This window comes from Austrofundulus limnaeus, unplaced genomic scaffold, assembly GCF_001266775.1.
Source record: "Austrofundulus limnaeus strain Quisiro unplaced genomic scaffold, Austrofundulus_limnaeus-1.0 Scaffold64, whole genome shotgun sequence".
Classification (NCBI taxonomy): domain Eukaryota; kingdom Metazoa; phylum Chordata; class Actinopteri; order Cyprinodontiformes; family Rivulidae; genus Austrofundulus; species Austrofundulus limnaeus.
Genome location: NW_013952466.1, coordinates 109,139 through 111,047, shown reverse-complemented (window position 1 = coordinate 111,047; position 1,909 = coordinate 109,139). Strand labels below are relative to the sequence as shown.

Sequence of the window (1,909 nt, the reverse complement as noted above, 5' to 3'; positions counted from 1 at the left end):
CCGCTGGCCTAACCCAGACATTTTCCCTAAAACTACCCATTACTGGTCTATAGTTAACACTAACCTGAACCAGAACTTAATTCACCCATACCTCTAAACCTAACTAGTAAAGCACAGCAGAGCTGCAAACAAAGTGAGAACTTTGAAGAGGTCCTCACTTTACATCAAATACCTCACTTTGATAGTAACTATGGTGCAAATAGTCCTAACTCAGTAGTAAAAACAAGTACACACACACACACACACACACACACACACATGACTCACCTCAGCCTCTCTGGAGGACATAAACTTGAGGACAACATGCTTCAGATACTCAAAGTTGATTTCTCTGCAGTCATTGAGGTCAGAGGTGTTGGTCACGGTGGTGTTGGAGGTCGGGGGGCTCGGTGAAGATGCTGGAGGGGGGTCTGGATTCAAACTCTCTTGTTTTTCTGCCCGACTTTCTGGTGACTTTTCCTTCCCTTCAGCTTCTGTCTCAGGCTTTATTTTCTTGAACAGAAAGGACAGATACAAAACTACACTGATGTCCAGAGAAAAACAACTCATATCAGGCTTGAGCCTGATTTAAGCTCAATAAAAAGCTCCATTCTCACGTCTCGCTGATGAAAATTGTGTAGTTTGCTACTCGTACCACCCACTGACACCCCGCCTGGTGCATTGACTCCAGTCAGAACTAGTTCTCTCAGCACTAAGCAAAGACAAATTAATAATGGTTTTATGTTAATATGTTGGTYAATTTYAAGTTTGACTTTGACTCAGAAAAGGTMATTGCTTCATAAACCCCTGTGTGAGTGTGTGTGTTTTATTTGTTTATTTTTTAAAGTACTGATTTAAATACAGTTTAGGAACCAGTACCATTTTGAAAGTATCAATTTAAACCCTTTCGATACCCAACCCTAATCCTGCAGTGGGAAGAGGAATCCTCGCCTGCAGTTTCAGTCCACATCAGTGAGCTCCTGTCTTACATTTTGTTCAAGTATAACCAGACCTTTATACTTTTCATTATGCACACATTTTCAAATAAGATTTAAATCAAGTTCTCACCAGCTCTTTCTGCAGAGTTCTCTTCAACTCTGCCAGTCTCTGCTGCAGCTGCTTGATGGTCTGCAAAACAACACAAGAGGTTTATATTTGAGGTTGGCCTTTAGTTGCAGAGTGAAACCTAGATGAAGAGCAGAATGTGGATTAAAGTCATGTCTGACCCTGTTCTTGTCACTGAGCTGCTGTTCCAGCTCTCTGTTGACCCTCTGAACGTGATCCAGGTCGTCCACCGTCACGCTGCCGTTCTGACCCTCTTCACAAACCTCAGGGCTGTGAAGCTGTTCGGTCAGGGTTTCCACCTCCACCTCCAGATAAGAAATCTGTAGAATGAACACCAGAAGGTTTGAGTATAAAGCATCAGCTGGATGAGATGGTGTTTAAAGGTTGTAGGCAGCGTGCTGACCCGTGCCTGGCAGCTGTCCAGCTGCTGTGTCTGATCCAGCAGCTCCTCTCTCAGGCTCCTCAGCTGGGACTCTTTGCTGAGCTCCACCTGCTGCAGCTGACCTCTCAGCTGCTCAGTCTCCTCCTGCAGCCGGCCCACAGRGTCCTGCCTACTCTGCAACTCTGCATCATCAGCACAGCAGARACAGCAGATGAGGGAATACCTTTTGTTTTCCACCATACTCTTTTAGACAGACCTCATCTACCAGATCACAGTTAAACTGTGATATCTGATGAAATTAAAAGGCAAAATCAGAATTCTCCTTAAAGTGTAACTTACCCCCCTGTGAAAAGATAACTCCGCCCCAAGGCGAAATTTGAAAAATGCGTCAAAGTGGGTAGGGGAGGGGGTGTGGGTGGGTGAGGGGGGTTAGAGAGCGGAGGTGTGGCCAGGACGAGAGAACGTGACAGCTAGCATTAGCAT

At 45.2% G+C, this 1,909-nt stretch overlaps 1 protein-coding gene across 5 annotated transcripts in view; it reads right to left on the bottom strand.

The window, feature by feature from the left end:
* golga1 (golgin A1) overlaps positions 1 to 1,909 on the bottom strand; it is a gene marked incomplete in the record, with an annotated part of 54,539 nt that overhangs the window by 9,806 nt on the left and 42,824 nt on the right. For 4 of the 5 annotated variants that reach the window (XM_014009960.1, XM_014009957.1, XM_014009958.1 and 1 more), the window contains 4 exon segments: positions 268 to 492; positions 1,048 to 1,107; positions 1,206 to 1,364; positions 1,448 to 1,608. In XM_014009960.1, coding sequence (XP_013865414.1) covers positions 268 to 492; positions 1,048 to 1,107; positions 1,206 to 1,364; positions 1,448 to 1,608 — 605 coding nt within the window. 5 annotated transcript variants of the gene reach the window in all.